At 40.8% G+C, this 19,878-nt stretch overlaps 1 protein-coding gene across 28 annotated transcripts in view; it reads left to right on the forward strand.

Annotated features, from left to right (window-relative positions):
• LOC119625880 (extended synaptotagmin-2-like) overlaps positions 1–19,878 on the forward strand; it is a 157,206-nt gene that overhangs the window by 60,064 nt on the left and 77,264 nt on the right. For 15 of the 28 annotated variants that reach the window (XR_012090735.1, XR_012090729.1, XR_012090737.1 and 12 more), the window contains exons 8-13: positions 4,663–4,768; positions 11,112–11,252; positions 12,107–12,242; positions 14,137–14,253; positions 16,601–16,723; positions 19,056–19,166. Coding sequence is in view for 6 of the 28 variants with exons in the window: in XM_073010403.1 (XP_072866504.1) it covers positions 4,663–4,755 (93 nt within the window). In the remaining 22 variants the exon portion in view is untranslated. The other 13 variants (XR_012090733.1, XR_012090738.1, XR_012090739.1 and 10 more) reach the window with 8 other exon arrangements.

Raw genomic sequence — 19,878 nt, forward strand, 5'->3', positions numbered from 1 at the left:
TGTATAGCTCCATTCTGTTTAATAATTTATATGTAGACTCTTTTTATACAGTAGTCATTTCTAGCAATTTTATTTTTATTTTTCATTTTTTTTAGAGAGAGATCTCACTATGTTTCTCAGACTGGCCTCAACCCCCTGGGCTCAAGGGCTCTTCCTGCCTCAACCTCCCAAGTAGCTGAACTATAGACTTGAACCACTGCTCCCGCTTCTCTCGTCGTCTTTGTAGATTTTATATATGTAATACAATGAACCACTGCACCCAGCTTCTCTTGTCTTTTATGCAAATTTTATATATGTAATACAAAAATATACTCATATATATAGAATTATGTCATTAAAAATATATCCTTATATAACAGATAAATACACATACACCGTTCAAAAAATAGGCTGCTGTATAAAAGGGAGATGTAAAAATATCTCTTCTGAGTTTATATATATAGGTATACATAATTCATACACAATCATGTAGATTTTATATAATACAATTATGTTTACATAAATGTTATGTACTGAAATTTAATAGGTATGTATGTAAAATTGGGGCTACTAGTTCTCACTGAGTCTATCAAATAAATCACAGCTATAGCAACTCTTAGGTTATAAAAGTGAATATTAAATAACTATGAGGCCAAATGCAGTGACTCACACCTGTAATCCCAGCACTTTGGGAGGCTGAGGCAGGTCGATCGCCTGAGGTCAGGAGTTTGAAACCAGCCTAGCCAACATGGTGAAGTCCTATCTCTACTAAAAATACAAAAATCAGCTGAGCGTGGGCACACGCCTGTAATCCCAGCTACTCGGGAGGTGGAGGTTGCAGTGAGCCAAGATCACGCCATTGCACTCCAGCCTGGGCAACAGAGTGAGACTCTGTCTCAAAAAAGAAAGAAATTTAAAAAATAAATAAATATGAACTTAACATAATGAAATCTTGTACCAATCTTTATAAAATGGTCCAGAAGTTAATGTGTGATCCTGTCTTTGTATACTCTTTCTATAAAAGAAAGCTGAAACACACAGGAGGGTTGGATCTATTTGGGGAGTATATTACATGAGTTGATAAATACACTTGATTTTTCTCTGTTTGCTTCTCAATTCAGCTTCATCCACACCCTCCCCAGTATTCAAATCTAATGTGTGACAAAATGGTGTCAGCCCTCTGAGCCCAAGCTAAGCCATCATATCCCCTGTGACCTGCATGTATACCTCCAGATGGCCTGAAGTAACTGAAGAATCACAAAAGAAGTGAAAATGGCCTGTTTCTACCTTAACTGATGACATTACCTTGTGAAATTCCTTCTCTTGGTTCATATTGGCTCAGAAGCTCCCCTACTGAGCACCTTGCGTCCCCCGCCCCTGCCCGCCAGAGAACAACCCCCTTTGACTGTAATTTTCTACTACCTACCCAAATCCTATAAAACGGCCCCACCCCTATCTCCCTTTGCTGACTCTTTTCGGACTCAGCCCGCCTGCACCCAGGTGATTAAAAATCTTTATTGCTTTGTTAAAGCCTGTTTGGTGGTCTCTTCCCACAGACACGCATGAAAGTAAGGTTCTGGGATGAAGTGGCCAGAACAATGATCAGGATTACCCCTCCACCAAGTCTCTGAAGGGTTACATAGCTTCTATTTTCTAAGTGATGTCCTAAGCACCAGGTTCTTGCTCTTCAATGGCTTGTCTAATACTTACTGGATCTCCTGACCTGCGATGTCCCATGTCTCTTGTAACTTGTAAGATATAAAAATAAAATCCTAAGTTTCCTACCTGACCCCAGAGAAACCTTAAAAACCGAGATCCCAACCATGATGGATGGGAGCGCAGACATGCCTCATTGTACCCCCTACCTTGCTAACCACGATTAGGTTTTCTTTCCTAGGGATTAAACAGAAACCAGCCCTTTTGAAAGTCTCCACCACTGATTTCATCAGACTCCCCTCTCTTTTGCGGTTTCAACGTAACAACTGACCAGCATTCCTTCCTGATGAGAGAGCACCCACCATGGGATAGTTCTGGTTAGTTTATGGAGGTTGTGCATGGAGCAGCTTTGTGTCCTCTGCTTCACCTTTTGATGTACAGGGCCTAATTGTACTACATCTAAATGTTAAGTCTCCACCACAAAGTGACCATGGGACATATGTAACACAAATGTTAACTTACTATGAATGCATGTGCACACCCTCATTCATGAATACTCATAGCTTCTCCTATAACCTATTGAATATGTATACTTAGCCAATGGATTCTGCAAAAGTTGTTGTCTCTCCTTCCCTCTTCGAAGTGCCTGCTTCTGGTCTCTGCTGGAGGCTACAATTCCCAGCCTGCATGATGGCCAGCCTGCAGGCTACAACCCTTTATAAGAAATAAAACTCACGTCTCCAAATCAATGAACCTTATGGTTCTTCAGTGGACACTCGAAATCTCCTTTCTCTTGTCTGCAAGCACTAGTTTCTTTCCCACGTCCATTGTGGAGGACAATGCTTCCAGTGGAACCCTTGCAAGTTCTGAAATCCTGAACAAACAGAGGTGTTGCTGTGTCCTGTGTGACAAGACCTTACCAATCCTGCCACCTTGCCTGCCTCTGCTGTACTCACACTTGAGCATTTTAAGCTCAGATGTGCAGGGGCAATTTGTATGTGCTCCTCTCTCCACCAGTTGTTTCCTCAGTGCTGCTCCTCAGTGCTGGTTATTTCTTATGCTTTTAGACTCAGCCTTAAATGTTACCTCTTTGAAGAGGCCTTCCTAGACCACTGGAAGTGATGCTGTATTTAACTGTCCTTGGGCATAGGCACCGTGCAATAAGAACAGACTCACATATTTAAAAACAGCATCCTTAAACTGGGGCTAACTGGGGCTAACTGTGTGAATACCAGCTCCTGCTGATCCATCTGGTTGTTTGATTTATGGCAATAATTACAATCTGTAAATATTTATTATTTGTTTATTCGTTCTTTCTGAATATATTCCCCAGTAGTTTCCATGAGAGTAACACGTTTGTGTCTTGGTCACTGTTGGGAAGACAGACATTTCCTCTGTCCTCTTATGTTCGGTGTTCGGGAGTCTGTGAATTAAACTGACAAAAGACAGATTAGCAAGAGGAAAAACAGATTTTTATTCATGGATGTGCACTGGAGTTCATAGAAAAAGATGACTCTCAAGCAGCCAAAGATACGGGATTTGTAACCACTTAATAAGGTGAAAGGCATGAGGGGAGGAAAAACTTCTACGGGAAGACATTTTGTTAGGAAAGATTAATGGGCTTTTAGGAGAACAAAATGGGAGATAGGAAAGTTTGTGGCAATGTCTGTTTATGCAGGTGCAAGTGGTCGTCTTCTTTCTGGTCAGTATACACTCCTCTGGAGAGAGGACTTACAGTAGTTTCTTCTTTTTTTAACGTTTAAATTCAGGGGTACCTGTGCTGATTTGCTATATAGGTAAATTTGTGTCATGGGGGTTTGTTGCATGGATCCTTTTGTCACCCAGGTATTAAGCCTAGTACCCATTAGTTATTTCTCCTGTTCCTCTACCTCCTCCCACCTTCTCCTCTCAAATAGACCCAGTGTCTGTTCCCCTTTTTGTGTCCATGTGTTCTTGTCATTTAGCTCTTACTTATAAGTGAGAGCACGCAGTATTTGGTTTTCTTTTCCTGTGTTAGTTTGCTAAGTATAATGGCCTCCAGCTCCATCCATGGCCCTGCAAAGGACATGATCTCATTCTTTTTTATGTCTGCATGGTATTCCATGCACCACATTTTCTTTATCCAGTCTGTTACTGATGGACGTTTAGATTGATTCCATGTCTTTCCTATTGTGAATAATGCTGCAGTGAACATACACATACAAATGTCTTTATGATAGAATGATGTATATTCCTTTGAGTATATACCCAGTAATGAGATTGCTGTGTCCTATGGTATTTCTGTTTTCAAGTCTTTGAGGAATTGCCACACTGTCTTCCACAATAGTTGAACTAATTTTCACTCCCACCAACAGTGCATAAGCATCCCTTTATCTTGACAACCTTGCCAGCATGTGTTATTTTTGGACTTTTTAATAATAGCCATTCTGACTGATGTGAGACATTATCTTATTAATGGTAGTTTCACTCTCAGTCTCCTTCATGAAGTGAAGCTGCCCCAAAAGAGGAGATTTACAGTAGCCTCATTTCTAGATGTTTCTGCCTTTAGTCAGATAAGAGAAGCTCCAAAAAGTCTTCTTTCTACATCTGTCAAATCTCAAACGTCTTTAGTTCAAAATAATCTTCATGTCAACTCTGGGGGTTTGAGTGTATCTTCATATCCCAGCACCAAGTACTATGCCTGACGAATAGTAAGTACTCAACAAGTGTTCATTGGAATATGAATTAATGAAGCAGTAGAGAAATTACTTAGGTGACCAATAATCCAGTGTGGCTGCTTGTCCCAGGTAGAAGTGTGTGCATGTGTCGTGGGTGACATGAAGGGGAGATTATTGTTGTCTATGTCAAAGCCCTAACAAAGGTATTCACAATGCTCCGGAGGAAAAGGATGCCTTAATTTTATAGTTTAAAATACATGTTTCTTTTGTTGGAGAGTTGGTAAGTCCCATGACTTGATGCAAATGTAGCTCAGTGGTAAGATGCTTGAATATGTGGGCCTTCTTTGGCATTTTTCTTTTTGTCTTACAGGAAAAAGCCCAGTTTTCTGCACATAGTAGCCCAGAAAGAGCTACTTTTCATTTCTCCCAGCCCTTGAGATCACCACGGATGGGCAGCTGCTAGTAGTAAGGACTTGGTGAGTGCTCAGAATACTACAGTGGGCAGTGGGATGCAGGAAGGAGGGGTGTGTTCGGGAACTTCATGGAATGGGCAGAGTGGGCAGCTTCTCTCCATGGCCCTGTGCCTATCTGAAGGGTTAATAAATATGAGGGCAGCTGCTGTCTTGTTCTCTACTGGGATGAGATATTTTAAAACTCTTTTTCTTTCATGAGAACCTTGAAACATACACAGAGGAGGGAGAATCGTATCATGCACTCCAGTGTACCATCACCCAGCTTCAACAATTATCTGCATTTGAACCATCTTGTTTCATCTCCAGCCTGCTCCACAATTATCCTTACATTCCCCAACCCCTCCCCTCACCAGATTATTATTTTAAAAACTTTTAAAGTTATTTTTATTTTTAAAAATTTTATTTTTAATCTATAAGTAGCAATTGTTTTCACCAGATTATTTGAAAGCAAATCTCAGATTGCATATTCTTTCATCTATGAATAGTTCAGATCTCATTTATAGCAGATAAGCACACCTTTACCAATTATTACATTTATTTGTTTATTTTTGGTGGGTTGGTTAACTGTTTATTTATTTATTTATTGTGGCAAAATATACAGAACAAAATTTGCTATTTTAACCATTTTTAAGTGCTCAATCCAGTGGCATTAGATACGTTCACATTGTTGTACAACCATTGCCCCCATCTATCTCTAGAACTTTTCTGTCTTCCAAAACCGAAATTCTGTACCCATTAAGCAATAACTTCACATTCCCTCCATCCTTCAGCCACCCTACCTTTGGTCTCTATGAATTTCAGTACTCTAGGTACCTCATATTAGTAGAATCACACAATATTTGTCCTTTTGTGACTGGCTTATTTAACTCAGCATAGTGTGTTCACGGTTCATCCATGTTGTAGCATGTGTCCAAATATCTTTCCTTTTTAAGGCTGAATAATATTTCACTATATACATATACCACATTTTGTTTATCCATTCATCCATCAATGGACACTGGGGTGTCTTTCACCTTTTGGCGATTGTGAAGTATACTGCTGATACGGACAGGAGACAGGGGAACACTGGGTAGAAGAGGACGCTTCCCTGGCAAAGGGCCCCCATCCTGAACTCATATAAACCCTGAACCCCAGGTTCCAGAAGCAGAAGAGTAGGCAAGGAAACAAGCAGACAAGCAGATGGACAATGGAACAACGTGGCAGAGAAAGAGAGAAGAGGAAGAATGTCTGGGCACTGAGAGGAGTTCAGCTGGAGGTGGTTGGAGAAGAGTTCAGCTGCTGGAAGGCCAAACTCCAGGGGAAGATCAGCTCATTTTCCCACTCCATCCCCTGCTTCTGACTTCCTATCCATTCCACTGAGAGCCATCTCCACCACTCAATAAAACTCCACATTCATCCTTGAGTGACCCGATTCTTTCAAGATGCTGGGCAAGAGTTAGGAAACAGAAAGTTGTCACACTGTCCCTCTGCCCTTGTAGAAAGGCAGAGAGTCCATTGTGCTGGTTAACACTCAAGCCGTCTGTGGACAGGAGGGCTAAAAGGGGATACCATAACACATGCCCACTTGGTCTCCTGCACCTGTCTGTCTGTGTGCCCTCCTCCCCTCAGGGGTTTGAGCAGCAGTGGCCACCGAACAGGTGAGCCACACCCCTGTCACACATCCTGTGAGGGGGACCAGGGAACTCTCCCGTTTCACTACTATGAGCATAGGTATACAAGTATGTGCTTGAGTTCCTGCTTTTAATTATTAGGGGCATATACCCAGAAGTGGATCATATGGTAATTCTATGTTTAATTTTTGGAGGAGAGCACATATTTAAAAAAAAGCAGTTTTGTTGTACATATGAAACTTTAATAGTAATTTTTTAGCCCTGTAGGCTTTATAATTACCCAAGAGACAGTACTGTAGTGGTTAACAGCTGAACCACTGTACCTGCTTATCTGGGCAGATCACTGAAATATCCTGTGTCTCAGTATCCTCATCTATAAAACAGGGGAAGTGGATTGAGTGTGATGGTTGATTTTGTGTGTCAACATGACTAGACTGAGAAATGACTAGGTAGCTGGAAAACCTTATTTCTGGGTGTGTCTGTAAGGGTGTGTGTTTCTGGGTGTTTTTCTGGAAGAGATTCACATTACTTGTGAATCAGTGGATTGAGTGAGAAGATCTGCCCTCACCAATGTGGGTGGGCATTATCTAATTTGTTGAGGGCCAGAACAGGACAAAAAAGTGAAGGACAGGCAAATTCTCTCCCTTCTTAAACTGCACCACCCATCTACTGTCCTTGGACATCAGCTTTCCTGGTTCTCAGGCCTTCAGGGTCTGAGTGTGCTTCCCACCCTCCACCAGGTTCTCAGGCCTTTGGTCCTTGACTGAATTATACCACCAGCTTTCTGCTTCTCCACCTTGCAGACAGCAGATCATGGAGCTTCATAGCCTGCAAACTTGTATGAGCCAGATTCCATAATAAATGGTTCTGTTTCTCTGGAGAACCCTGACTGATACAGTGAGCTAATATACATGAAGCACTGTGAGCAGTGTCTGCGGATTCTGAGTACTGTCTATACACTGGGTTCTATTACACGCTTGTCAGATATCAGTGTTACTAATGAGAGCTCTCAAATAGGTTCGATTTTTGTTCTATGTAGGTAACCCAGGGCTGAATTCAAGATTTGGAGGCCAAAAATTTTTATAGAAAAGATCATAAAACTAGACACACACACACACACACACACACACACATACTCACAGACATGCAGAAACTCATCAAAAATTTGATATGAAATTTATTTAGAATCAGAGAAAAAAATCACAACAAATAATTGGAGTCTTAGAGATTCAAGTCTCTTTTTTCAGAGGCCTCTTTAACTGGTTGACCTCACGTGCTAACGAGAGTGTCCTTGTTGATTTCAGCCTAGCCTCTCCCCTCACCAAGGGCTGTTGTTAAGTTTAAATGAGTTATTATATGTAATGTGCTTAGATCAATGCCTGGCATAGAGTAAATGCTCTATAAATTTTAATTATGATGGTTGATATGATATTGGAAAAGGAGCAGTTTAGGGAGGAAGTTGGGAGAGAATGTGATGAGCGCAGTGTGGGGCAAAAGTTTGCAGTGCCTTTAAGGATCCAAGAAGTGATGTCAGATAGTGCTCAGTGAGTGTTTGATGATGGTGATGATGACAATGACAATGTCAACAACAGGGATGACAACACTGGTCCACGTAGGCCTCTGTACCATCATCCTGTGAATGGGAAGGCTGTCTGGGAGCTCTGAGGATTCAAGCTCTGATTTCTCAGCTGGTTTCACTGCAGGGTGAGCAGGCAGGGAGCCACTTTCTAGACTGGAGCCTCTCAAATGCCAGAAAGTTGGCGCCTGTGCTGTGGCAGAGTCTGCCTCCTCCCTAGCCTTCCCTCCTCTCCAGGAAGTTGCTTCAGCTTTTTAAAGACAAGATTTATCTGGGTTTTCAACCTGGAGGTAAAATGCTGGGGAGGGAAGGTGGTGGCAGTAGGGTGAGACCTAGCTTTGCTTACTTGGGGTAGGGGAACTGTGAGGGGAGTGTGGGAGCCACAGTTGCCCCATCAACCAAGTGCTGCCCTGCTTGAAACAGAGTTGAGAATGGGGGAGTCAAGAGAGGAAGGGAGCTAGTGGAAAAAGACCTTCTAAAGATAAATTCAATTCGCCTCTTTTTTATTCTTACCCTTTATTGACTCTGCCCATCGTGACTCTAGCTTCTCTAGGGCTTTCCTAGCAATTGTCTCCTTCCTTCTTTGTAATCACCGCCCACTTCCTGACTCCCTCTTTTTCATCCACCAACTGACTTCCACTCTCTACCCATCTATTAGAAATTGTGTGATGGTATTCATTGATGGTCCTCCGTTTGTGCTTGTCTTTGTTATGGGTTTTTTCTCCTACTACCGTTTATTGGGTCTTGACAGGGAGAGATGATAAATGCTTGCGGTCAGTCCCCTTTTCCCAGTGGATGCTCTTCTACAGATGTCTAAAAAGACCTTTCACTTGAATATGCCAGTTCTAAGAAAACAATCTATTCTCTGGTGTCAGAAGTGAAGGGCAAAGCTGTACTGCTGGCAAAGAATTATCTAAATCAAATATGAGCAGTGACGGTTGTCCAGGGCATGTTTTTGTTATCATTAAATTCACTTCGCTGCTGCTTTTGTTTATGGCTCTCGCAAACATGGGCTCTAATCCCAGCATTGCTTGGCCCGCTGGAGATATTTCAGTTTGCTCTCTGCCTAGTGATCTCTGTCAGCCTGAGACAAAGTTTTCTCTCTTTTAAGTAAGTTAATTAAAAATGCTTGTATTAAATACATGATCACCAGTTTTGTTTTCTACTTTTATCACTCCATTTGAGAATGGTCAAGAACCTGAGATAGACTCAAATCATTTATGGCAAACACAGCAACACTATAGAGAAGTCATACAATGGTCCTGGAAATGGTGGGAATACCACTAAAAGTAGAAAACCATGCTCCCCAAAGTCATACATGTATTTATTTATTTGGAAGCCAATATGGACTGTGAACAGAAAATCTGCAGGAGCAAAACATAGACTGAAGCCCAGGATTAACTGAAAATCATTGCTTTGGTGGAATCATTTTCTCGGCTTTCTCTTAGCTTTAGTTAAACAGACTTGGGACTATTTCTTCCTGGGTTGGGGTGTTATTTTTGCATGTGTATTAAAAAGCAGAAAAAAAAGTGGTGGTGGTGATGATGGGGAGACTAATGAGGAATAAATAATGGAAAAATGGTGGAAAAAAAAAAAAAACCTCTTTGTTTGTAAGTGTATTAGACCTTATAAACTTAAATAATCCATGGATCATTTCCATAGTAGACTATTATGGCTCCAGAAGAGCCATTGTGGTAATGTAGCAGCTGATGAGCTTATGCACAGAGCTGCATACTAAATGACCTTACGAAGTTGGGAATGAAATATGGGAGCCGAACATGGCCAATAACCATTTTTAAAAATAATGAAGTACCCTACCACTTCACTCTTCCACCAGCCTCCACCAAAATCATGAAGAGCTGAGTCGACCTAATGAACAATTTGCCTGAAAATGTAATTTTAAAAAAAAGGCCGGGCGCGGTGGCTCAAGCCTGTAATCCCAGCACTTTGGGAGGCCGAGACGGGCGGATCACGAGATCAGGAGATCGAGACCATCCTGGCTAACACGGTGAAACCCCCTCTCTACTAAAAATACAAAAAACTAGCCGGGCGAGGTGGCGGGCGCCTGTAGTCCCAGCTACTCGGGAGGCTGAGGCAGGAGAATGGCGTAAACCCGGGAGGCGGAGCTTGCAGTGAGCCGAGATCCGGCCACTGCGCTCCAGCTTGGGCGACAGAGTGAGACTCCGTCTCAAAAAAAAAAAAAAAACAAAACAAACCCCTCTGTAATTGTAGCAGGAAAAAAATCCCAAACCAAACGAAAATAGGGCTCATATTTTGAAGCTAAAACGTATTTTTGCAGTTGGGGAAAATGGCTGAGCCTGTGCCACATCTCATTTCAGCAAGTGATGTTTAAGCCTCGGAAATTAAATCATAGACACCCTGGGTTTTAGAGAAGGGATAGAGGTGGGGACCTGGCTTTGCCAAAGCCATTTGGGCCTGAACAGCAACACCCCGCTTGGCCATGCTGGAGAGTAGACTGCCAATTGTGCCAAATTATATGATGCTTTTGAGATGTGCACAAATAGCCCATTACACTTTTCACAGCTTTCCTTCATTAAGCCTGCAGAATTGTTTCTTTATGTTTTCCTCATAATCGCTTCTGAAAGGTCAAGAATTGCTTACTTGACTTTTTGGTGCCCTTCTGGGAATAATACTTTTAACCATTTGCAGTTTCTGCTCCTCAGAGCTCACATTTGCTTCAAGGTCTCCCATTGGCCGTCAAGACTGGGCCCACTCCTCAGTACACACACACACACACACACACACACACATATATATATACACACACGCCTTGGTTGGGGTTAGAGAACAGAAGGAGGATCCTGGAGTTTCTGCCAGTTGAGATTCTGTTCAACTTTCTGTTAGAGTTGATGTTTAGTCCTGGTGGTAGTAGGCTCTGGTGGCATTAGGAAAGCAGTAGAAGGCAGTCGTTTTATTATTATTATTATTTTAATTTCAATAGTTTTTAGGGTACAAGTGATTTTTGGTTACATGGATAAGTTCTTCAGTGATGATTTCTGAGATTTTAGTGTATCTGTCACCCAAGCAGTATACACTCTACCCAATATGCAGTATTTTATTCCTCACCCCCTCCCAATCTTCCCCCCAGCCAAGTCCCCAAAGTCCATCATATCATTCTTATGCTTTTGCCTCCTCACAGCTTAACTCCCACTTACAAGTGAGAACATCCAATGTTTGGATTTCCATTCCTGAGTTACTTTGCTTAGAAGAGGGTGATGGTTTTGAGAGTGGGCCCTGGAGCAGACAACTTGAGCTCAAACCCAGAGCTACTCCTTAGGAGGTGGGTAACCTGGGGGTCATCTCAAATCTCAAGGGCTCAGTTTCTATATACATAAAATGGATATAATAGTATCACCACTTCAGAAGGTGCTTTCCTGGCATAGAGTGAACATTAAAATGTTGACTCAAAACAAAATGAGTAGCCTTGGAAACCTGCCAAGGGTGGGCCTTGACTGGCAATATTGCATTATATACACTTTTCCATTGTATGTGTGGCTCCAGTGAGTCAGCCCAGTGGCTCACTCCCAGCCCTCACTCTGATTTGTGAGGAACCAGTAACACTTACCAAACATCTCTTACATTCCAAGGGCTTGCATATATTTCTCACTTAATTCTGTACACATTTCCATAAAATATGTATTGTTGTTTCCATATTATACATGAAGAAATTGATGCTCAGGACTAATGATAATGGCTACTCTCTTAGTTCATTTTGTGTTTCTTATAATAGAATATCAGAAACTAGGTAATTTATGATGAAGACGTTTATTTTTTACAGTTATGAAGGCTGAGAAGTCCAAGATCAAGGGGCCCCATAAGTCCAAAGGTAGCTCAAGGCATTACATGGTGAGGGGCTGAGTGTGCTTGCTTAGGTCTCTCTTCCTCTTCTTGCAAAGCACCAGTCCCACTCCCATGATAACCCATTAATCCATTAATCTATGAATGGAGTAACCCATGCACAAGGTGATCCAACACTTCTTAAAAGTTCCACCTCTCAGTACTGCCACATTGGGGGTTAAATTTCAACATGAGTTTTGGAGGGAATGAATATTCAAACCATAGCAGCTACCATTTATTGAGTGTTTATTGTATACCAGGCACTATCTTAGGCAATTTGATTAATTTTCTTGTCAGTTAGCATTTCAGTTGTTTCCAGTTTTTTGCTATTATGGGGAGTGCTGCATAGACCTTCTTGAACATTGTCTTCATGGGCACATGAACAAGATTTTCTCTTGGGAATACACTCAGGAGTAAAACTGCTGAGGAGGAGGTATGTGAATGTTCAACTTTACCAGCATTGCAAAATTATTTTCCAAAGTGACTGGAATAATTTATCCTCCCGCCAGAATGTGTCTGTTCATGTCTTTTACCAGTTTCCTATTGAGTTGTTTGCTTTATCTTGTCGATTTGTAGGAGTTCCTTATATTTTGTGTACTAATCTGTAGGTCGTTATATAATTGCAAATATCTTCTTCCTGCATGTGACTTGGTTTTTTTTAATTTCTTTAAGTTATTATTAGCATAAGTTCTTGGTTTTAATGGCATTGACTTATCAATCTCCTCTTTAACGATTAGCACTCTTTGTATCTTGTTTAACAAATTTCTCTCAATCTCCTTTAATTTCTTTTGAAAGTTTAAATTTAAAGTTTTATTTGTGACACTTAAGTCCTTTATATATCTATAATTGACTTTTGAATATGATTTGAGGTAGGGGCCCAATATAATGTTTTTCTATGATGGAAGGCTGTTTTTGCCAGCTCATCTATTGAATTTCCTCTCCCTGTCCTCTACCCAACCCTGCCCCAGCACACGCTGCTTCTATTACCTGTCAGGTATCAAATATTCATATGTATTTCTGGGTTCTCTGTTCTGTTCCGTTGGTCAGTTTGTCTATCCTTAAACCAATACACATGACTGCTATGGTTTTATAATGTCTCCTTATCTTGGAGCACAATTCCCACTCTTTTCCTTTTGCTTATAAAAGTAACAAATAGCCATTTTAGAGAATTGAAAAAGTCGACCAGGCACGATGGCTCACGCCTGTAATCCCAGCACTTTGGGAGGCTGAGGCAGGTGGATCACCTGAGGTCAGGAGTTCGAGACTAGCCTGGCCAACATGGCAGAACTCCATCTCTACTAAAAATAAAAAAATTAGCTGGGTGTGGTGGCATGTGCCTGTAGTCCCAGCTACTCAGGAGGCTGAAGTAGGGCAATCACTTGAACCTGTGAGGCAGAGGTTGCAGTGAGCCGAGATCGTGCCACTGTACTCCAGCCTGGGTGATAGAGCAATACTCCATCTCAAAAAAGAAAAAAAAAAAAAAAAAAAAAAAGAGAGAGAGAATTGAAAAAGTCTACAAAATTCCAGAGCATTAAAAGTTTTTCTAATCTCATCATTTGAGTACAACAGCTAAAATTTGAATGTATATTTTTCTAGAATATGCAAATACATACATGAAAACACACACACACGTGCATTTAAATACAGACATATTCATGTTTTAACAAATTTAAAATAAGTATTAATTGTTTTCTCTATGCAAGGCTCTATGTCTAAGGCTTTGTTGTTGCCAAACATGAGAGATAATATTTAGGAAATATGATCATGCTTAAGATACTAATAATAGTGTTAGAAGGAAATTTGTTTTCAATTTGGCAGCTAAAATAATTCCTATTTGGATACCTTATTCCAGAAAGGCATTTATTTTGTATCCCTAAGCTTTATTACTGCTCTAAACTAAGAAAAAAAACTCTCTCTATTCCTAAAGTAACACACTTATCTTCCAAGCAAACCACTATCAGCTTGTTTAATAAAACAAAACATTGTGTATTACATTTTAAAGGAGCTATACCTTAGCCTTCAAATAAGATTTGTGTTTTGGTCCTCAGTTGGCTGCTTATTAACTTTATGACCTTGGACAAGTCCTAGAACTTCTTGGAGTCTCAGTTTCTTCATCTTTAAAAATGAAGATAATATCTACCTTGCGGAGTTGCCAGGAGTGTTAATGTATTTTTTAAAAGCCTCGCGAAGTGCTTGCCAATATTTGCTTTTGCATTTTTAATTAGCTTTTGTTTTATTATAAAAGTAATATGAGCTTTTCTTGTAAACTTTTTGGATCAGTACAGAAGGGTACACAGTAAAAAGTGAAAATTTCCTTCCCTCCACAGGTACCCCATCCTTCCCCCCAAATCAGTCTCACTTTCCTGAGGAAAATACATCAAATTCTCAGGATACGTTATTCCATGACAGTCAAAACTCCTTGAGATATAAACATAACCTAACAAGTAAGCTAAAATGCCAGAACATTTATTTCTTTGATGGCTTTTATTTTTAAGTTTCTCTATTTGCAGGTATTTTAGGAAAAAAAAATTGAGATCTCAAAAAAAAAAAAAAAAAAAATTGAGAATAGAAACTTTCAAATGAAGACATGGGAGCAGGTGTCAGAGGTGAATCGCCTCTAATTTAAAACTCACAGTTGATGTCTCCTTGCAGCGGCAGCAGGAGAGCAGAGCAGGAGCCACGACAGTGGGGGCCATGGCAGGACAAGCATTTAGAATGTTTCTCCTGCTCCTTCACTGAGTGTTGGTTGAAAGGCAGGCACCTGAAATCGTGCACTTAAAGGCATGACATTAGGTTGGTGCAAAACTAGTTGCTGTTTTTGCTATTGAAAGTAATACTTCCAGAGAAATCTTGGCTGGGCCAAGTGGCTCACACCTGTAATCCCAGGACCTTGGGAGGCCAAGGCGGGTGGACCACCTGAGGTCGCGAGTTTGACACCAGCCTGACCAACATGGAGAAACACTGTCTCTACTAAAAATACAAAATTAGCTGGACATGGTGGCACATGCCTGTAATCCCAGCTACTCGGGAGGCTGAGGCAGGAGAATTGCTTGAACCCAGGAGGCAGAGGTTGTGGCGAGCCGAGATAGCGCCATTGCACTCCAGCCTGGGAAATAAGAGCGAAAGTCTGTCTCAAAAAAAAAAAAAAATTATAGTGGTAATTCATACTTATGGAAATGTCTAACACTTACTAGGTGTATAAAATAAAAAAAAAAATGAAATTCCTTTCTTGCACTCCCTCAATCTTACTCCCCAGAAATTATCGCTGTGAACAGTTTTGATGTCTTTCTGATTTCTTACCCACAAGACTTCAAGATGCCTCAGCTTAATTGCTTGGTGTCATTCCTTTTGTGACATAATATTTATTTCGCTTTGGTTTGCTTGGTGTTGCATCCATCCATCCACTTATTTCTTGATTAGGCACTTACTAGATCATCTGCTCTGGGCCAAGGACTAAGCAAGGTGCTGCAGACTCTTGGTATGTCAGGCTTAGTCCTTGCCTTCACCCCTAACCATAAATATAAAATTAAGTGCTTCAGTATAGTCAGTTGTACAGGATGCTATGGGACCATTAAGGAGGGGCACCTAACCTGGGTAATCTGGGAAAGCTTCCTAGATGAAGTTTTCTAAGTTGAGAACTGAAAGCTGAGCAGGCATTAGGCTGGCGCAACAGCCAGAGCTGTGAGACAATAGTGCACTGGGGAATGATGAGAAACTGGAATGAAGAGGACAGCTGTATAGGAGCTGGAGCTGAGGATGTTGGAGAGAGAACCAGTTGAACATAGAAAGGGGTTCAGTCATGAAGGACTTTGTAAGGTGTGCTAAGAAGTATACACAATGAAGGAAGATGGACCCCATGAAAGGATTGAAAGTAGGAGAGTGACATTGCTATTTTGGCATTTGAGAAGATCCCATCTGGCTACGGTGGGGAGGAAGAACTGTAGAAGGTAAATGAGGAGACAGGGGCAATAGGAGGCCCTTGTAGTAGTAATCTAAGTGAGAAAGGATGGTGGTCTGAATTAAGGCAGTGACAGAGCTGGTGGGAGAAATCGACGGATTCAGGAGGAGAAGTCTTCTTTATGCAGAGGTCACTGAGAGTGAAGCCATTTGATACAGGGGCCACTTGTTCAAGTAAATAGTGGGACAAAAGACTTGATGAGAACTCAACTTAAAAATTTAAACTAAATTTAGTTTTTAACCCCTATTTTAATATAATCAGTAATTATATAGGTTATAATTACAATCATGAACCAATGTTGAAGATGAAGAATGAATAGGAGTTTTGGGGGTATAATCTTTCCACACAAATTTTATGGTAGCACGTTAATGGCATCTTTCACTTCATGTTTAAGTTTAGCAGCAAGTTCATAATAAAGGTCATTTTGAGAAAAAAATCAGCATTGGTCAATTTCCCTGAGTTTCTTCCTTCAGTATACACAACATTTTCTTGATAAGTGCTATTATGTCATCGCCTTTATGAGTTCTTTTTCTTTTTCAGCTGTTAAGTAGTATAACTAGGCAATACTGTCATTTGTCAAAGGCTTTTCTTATATATAGAGCATTTCTCCCAGATCACTTTGATTGTCTGTATGAAACTCTGTATCCTTTAAAAGATTTGCACTTGTCTTAGCAGTCGATTTGCTTTAGATTTGTACTGTAATATAGATAATTTGTAATTATAATTTGTAATTGGCAAGGAATTTTAAAGTCGGGGTAATAAGTGGTAAGTTCATTGGTAAATATTTTGCTGTTATGATGACTTTTGCTTTTTTTGCAACCTGTTGTCTACAGGGACTTGGATAACAAATACTTGGATAATGAAAACATCCAATAATTATGTGCCACCTACTCACCAGGATCATGCCCCCACAGGAAAATGTGGAACAAAGCTCTCCTCAAGGGAGAAGAAAACGGGTAAGGTCTTCATCTTCTAGGACTAAATCCTTTGTGTACATCAAAGATACAACAGAGGAGAACATGAAATGCCTTCTTCAAATTTCTCTTCCATGCTTGCACAGCTGAAGATATTTTCTCAGTAGTGCTCACATCAAAGGCTATGGATTTGCTGGAAAAATCTCTGTCACTTTCTGGAAGGAAGCCCATATCTCATTACTAATAAGAGAGCATCCTCTTACCCACTGATGTTTTCAAATGAAAGGAAAAAAAAGAAAACCTTTTCCCACTTGCTCCATGGCAACATAGTGTTCTATCCACCCACTCCCCAGTCCTTCATAACCATCCCTAACCCAAAGGATCCAGGAAGATTCTGATTTATGTTATTGTTTTCATCCTCATGAAGATTTAATGTACTGGGTTCAGTGCACTGATCTTGAATTTACATCATTGTTAAAATCTTTTGATTAATGACTCATTGATTGAATAGCCAGCTATCTAATTCTCTCCCTTCTTTTCTTTCTTCCTGGTTTTCTCTCATAAGTATGTACCGTGTGCCACTGCATGCCAGGCACTAGGCTGGGAGCTGGGGCTGTAACCCAGACATCATTGCAATACGGTGGGAAGCATCACAGGAGAGTGACTGGATCTGATTTATGATGATTGAGAATATTTTCCTCATTATGAATCTTTTTTCCTGCCCTGTAAGGCATGACTTGTAAATAAGTAGTGGTTTTCATAGAAAAGCCTAAGGAATGCTCGCCCTAACTAGACATTTCATTACATCTTTGCTGTTCGACTTCTTGTTCACTGTCCTTTGTTTGGTGGGAATCTTTGTGAGCAGATCAGTTCCCAGGAGTAGACGCTCAGACTGAAGTCACAGAACTGACTCTGAAGCCATCTCCTTTGTGTATGGTCCCAAGAGCTTCAAGGTACACAGGGCCCAGTGTAAGCCTGGGGAAAGCTCAGCGGATTTTAGATCACACCTCCCCAGCATTCCATTTTCCAAAAGCAACACTCAGATCTTTTTGACTCAGATCTGCAACACTCAGATCTTTTCCACCCTCTCTCCTGCTCACCTTTTCTCCTCTTAGGTGTGCCAGCTTGGCTTTCTCTGCTCCTGAATGTTTTCCTTCTTCCCACACATATATTTATGTTTCTTTAGAGAAGCAATTCAGCTCTGACCTAGAAACTCCACTCCTGCACCCCCACACCCAACACTTAACAACATGATCTTCAAGTAGGTAAAACAAAAACAACTATTGCACTGTAGACAATGACCTTGTAGATAGCCAACAAAAGAGACTTCAGTTTGCAACCGTGGTTCCAGTACCTTCTCTGCATTAATTCATTCACTGATATTGTGTATTGGTGTGACTTCCTCTACAAGCAGCACCTGAAACGAGGGTTTAGGAGCAGGAAGTTTATTTGGGCAGAGGTGATTATTAGGAAGCAGGAGTGAGGAAGTGGGGAAGAGAGAGACTGGGAAGGAGAAAAAGCCTCTATAGGTACATTAGTGAGCTGGTTCTTTCTGTGGACACTGGGGCTCAATCATGAGGGGATCCTCTCAGGAACCATGTAGAACGCATCTTGGATGGTTCTTCTGAATGATGGAAGGATGGAATATTTATCTACCTAATCGCATCCCATTCTGATTGAAGGTTGCTCTCAGGGAGAGTCACACCACTCTTTGGGCTGCTCTGCCAGAGTCTGAGCCAAATCCTGCAGGGGCCATCTCTGGGCAGGAGGGAAGCTGTCAGCAGGCACGGGAGCTGTCCACCACAGCTGCAGCTGAAATCAGAGGCAAACCGAGGAAATGCAACCTGGGGCACCAAGAGTGGTGGCTACAAATAGCATTTGCCACAGTTGTATTTATTCATTCTTCTTTGGTCTCCTTCATCAAATAATAAATTCCACAAGGACAGGGGCAGTGTCTCCATCTTTGTTTCCCCAGTGACCAACACAGTGCCAGACTCATGGGGGCCATTCAGGTTTTATTTGCTCAATAAATGAAGGAACTAACAAAAGATCAGTGGACTGAAACTAGAAGTCTGAGTTCTAGTCCCAGGTGGGTCACAAATTTTGGTGTGACCTTGGATATGTCAAAACCTTGCTTGCAGGGGGCTGGTTACTTATTAACTTACAAATTCCTATTAAAAAATATAAACATCCATGCATCATGGGAGAAAATTCCCTGTCAGTGATTGACCTTAGAATAAAATATTATTCTCTAACTTCATGGCTGTCTCTAATTCTAGGCTTAGGTCCTTCCGAGATGTAAAGATGAACACTGTTGAGATAGAAAGAGTGTGCTACAAAGTTGGTTACCTGAAAAATGTTTCATTTTATGCAGGATACATGACTTGGAAAACCTTCACTAACACTCTCATGTGAAGAGTGATAGAATGCTAATTTCCCATAGATTCATTATCACCATGAAATGAAATTTTGGAACACATCACAGGTAAATATAATGTGAAAATGTAGAATTCAACAATTCAAGTTTTAGCTGCCTCATGTTTTTACACCTCTGTCAACAGGACCCTCATTAATTTTTTTTTCCTATTATTGTACTTGAAAGGGAAACTGAAGAGAATAGTATTCTGGATAGAGAGATGTCCTTTCTATCTAACCTTAAGGGAGCCCAACTCCCTGTATATATATATATATATACACACACACACACACACACAGAGTTATATATATATATATATACAGTTATATATATATACAGTATATATACACACACACACTCATATATATACACACACATACTCCTAGTTATTTTTTTATCTGATCACAAATATTTATTGTACGTAGGGACTGTGCTACGTCCTGGACGTACAATTGTGAAATACTCATACTCAGTCCCTTTTCTGGTGGAGTTTGCAGTCTAGTGGAGGAGGACTACACTAATTTTTTAAAATGAGTATAAAATTACATTCTAAAATAAGTATTTCTGGGAAGAAAATTGGTTTTATTAGAGCCAATTACAATGAAAATATTATGTTCTGGGATGTAAAGGGAGGTTTACCTCCCAAAGTGGGATTTGAGGAGAAAACTGTAGAATGAGTAGCTAGGGTAAGTAAAAGCAAGGGCAGCACATACAAAGTCTCAGTGGCAAGAACAAGAGCTGAAAGAAGGCCAGAGGAGCTGGCTTGCCCAGAGCAAGGAGG

Source organism: Chlorocebus sabaeus, chromosome 23 (assembly GCF_047675955.1).
Source record: "Chlorocebus sabaeus isolate Y175 chromosome 23, mChlSab1.0.hap1, whole genome shotgun sequence".
In the NCBI taxonomy this organism is placed as follows: Eukaryota; Metazoa; Chordata; class Mammalia; order Primates; family Cercopithecidae; genus Chlorocebus; species Chlorocebus sabaeus.